We start from the raw sequence: 219 nt of genomic DNA on the forward strand, positions 1-219 counted from the left end.
CGCGCCCTCTACCCACCCCTGCAGGTCCCGGAAGCAGCGGATGCACAGCAGCGACTTCTTGTCGGTGGAGAACATGAGGTAGGGCTCGGCGTGCAGCGCTGCGGAGGGGGCGGCGGTGAGGGCTGGGCGGTGCCCGCCTGTGCCCCCCTAGTTCGTCCCGCCGGGCAGCCCCACTCACCGCACTTCTGGAGCACGTCGCGGCGGCGCTGGCCCAGGGAC

The 219-nt window shown here is 72.6% G+C and overlaps 1 protein-coding gene across 1 annotated transcript in view; it reads right to left on the reverse strand.

Moving 5' to 3' along the window:
* The window catches only part of RNF207 (ring finger protein 207), a 16,813-nt gene that overhangs the window by 6,693 nt on the left and 9,901 nt on the right, over positions 1 to 219 (reverse strand). Inside the window, exons 3-4 of the mRNA XM_015565950.1 lie at positions 179 to 217; positions 5 to 98 (exon numbers count right to left, since the gene is read on the reverse strand). Of these exons, the coding sequence (XP_015421436.1) occupies positions 5 to 98; positions 179 to 217 (133 nt within the window). The remainder of the gene's footprint in view (positions 1 to 4; positions 99 to 178; positions 218 to 219) is intronic.

Source organism: Myotis davidii, unplaced genomic scaffold, assembly GCF_000327345.1.
Source record: "Myotis davidii unplaced genomic scaffold, ASM32734v1 scaffold299, whole genome shotgun sequence".
Lineage (NCBI taxonomy): Eukaryota > Metazoa > Chordata > Mammalia > Chiroptera > Vespertilionidae > Myotis > Myotis davidii.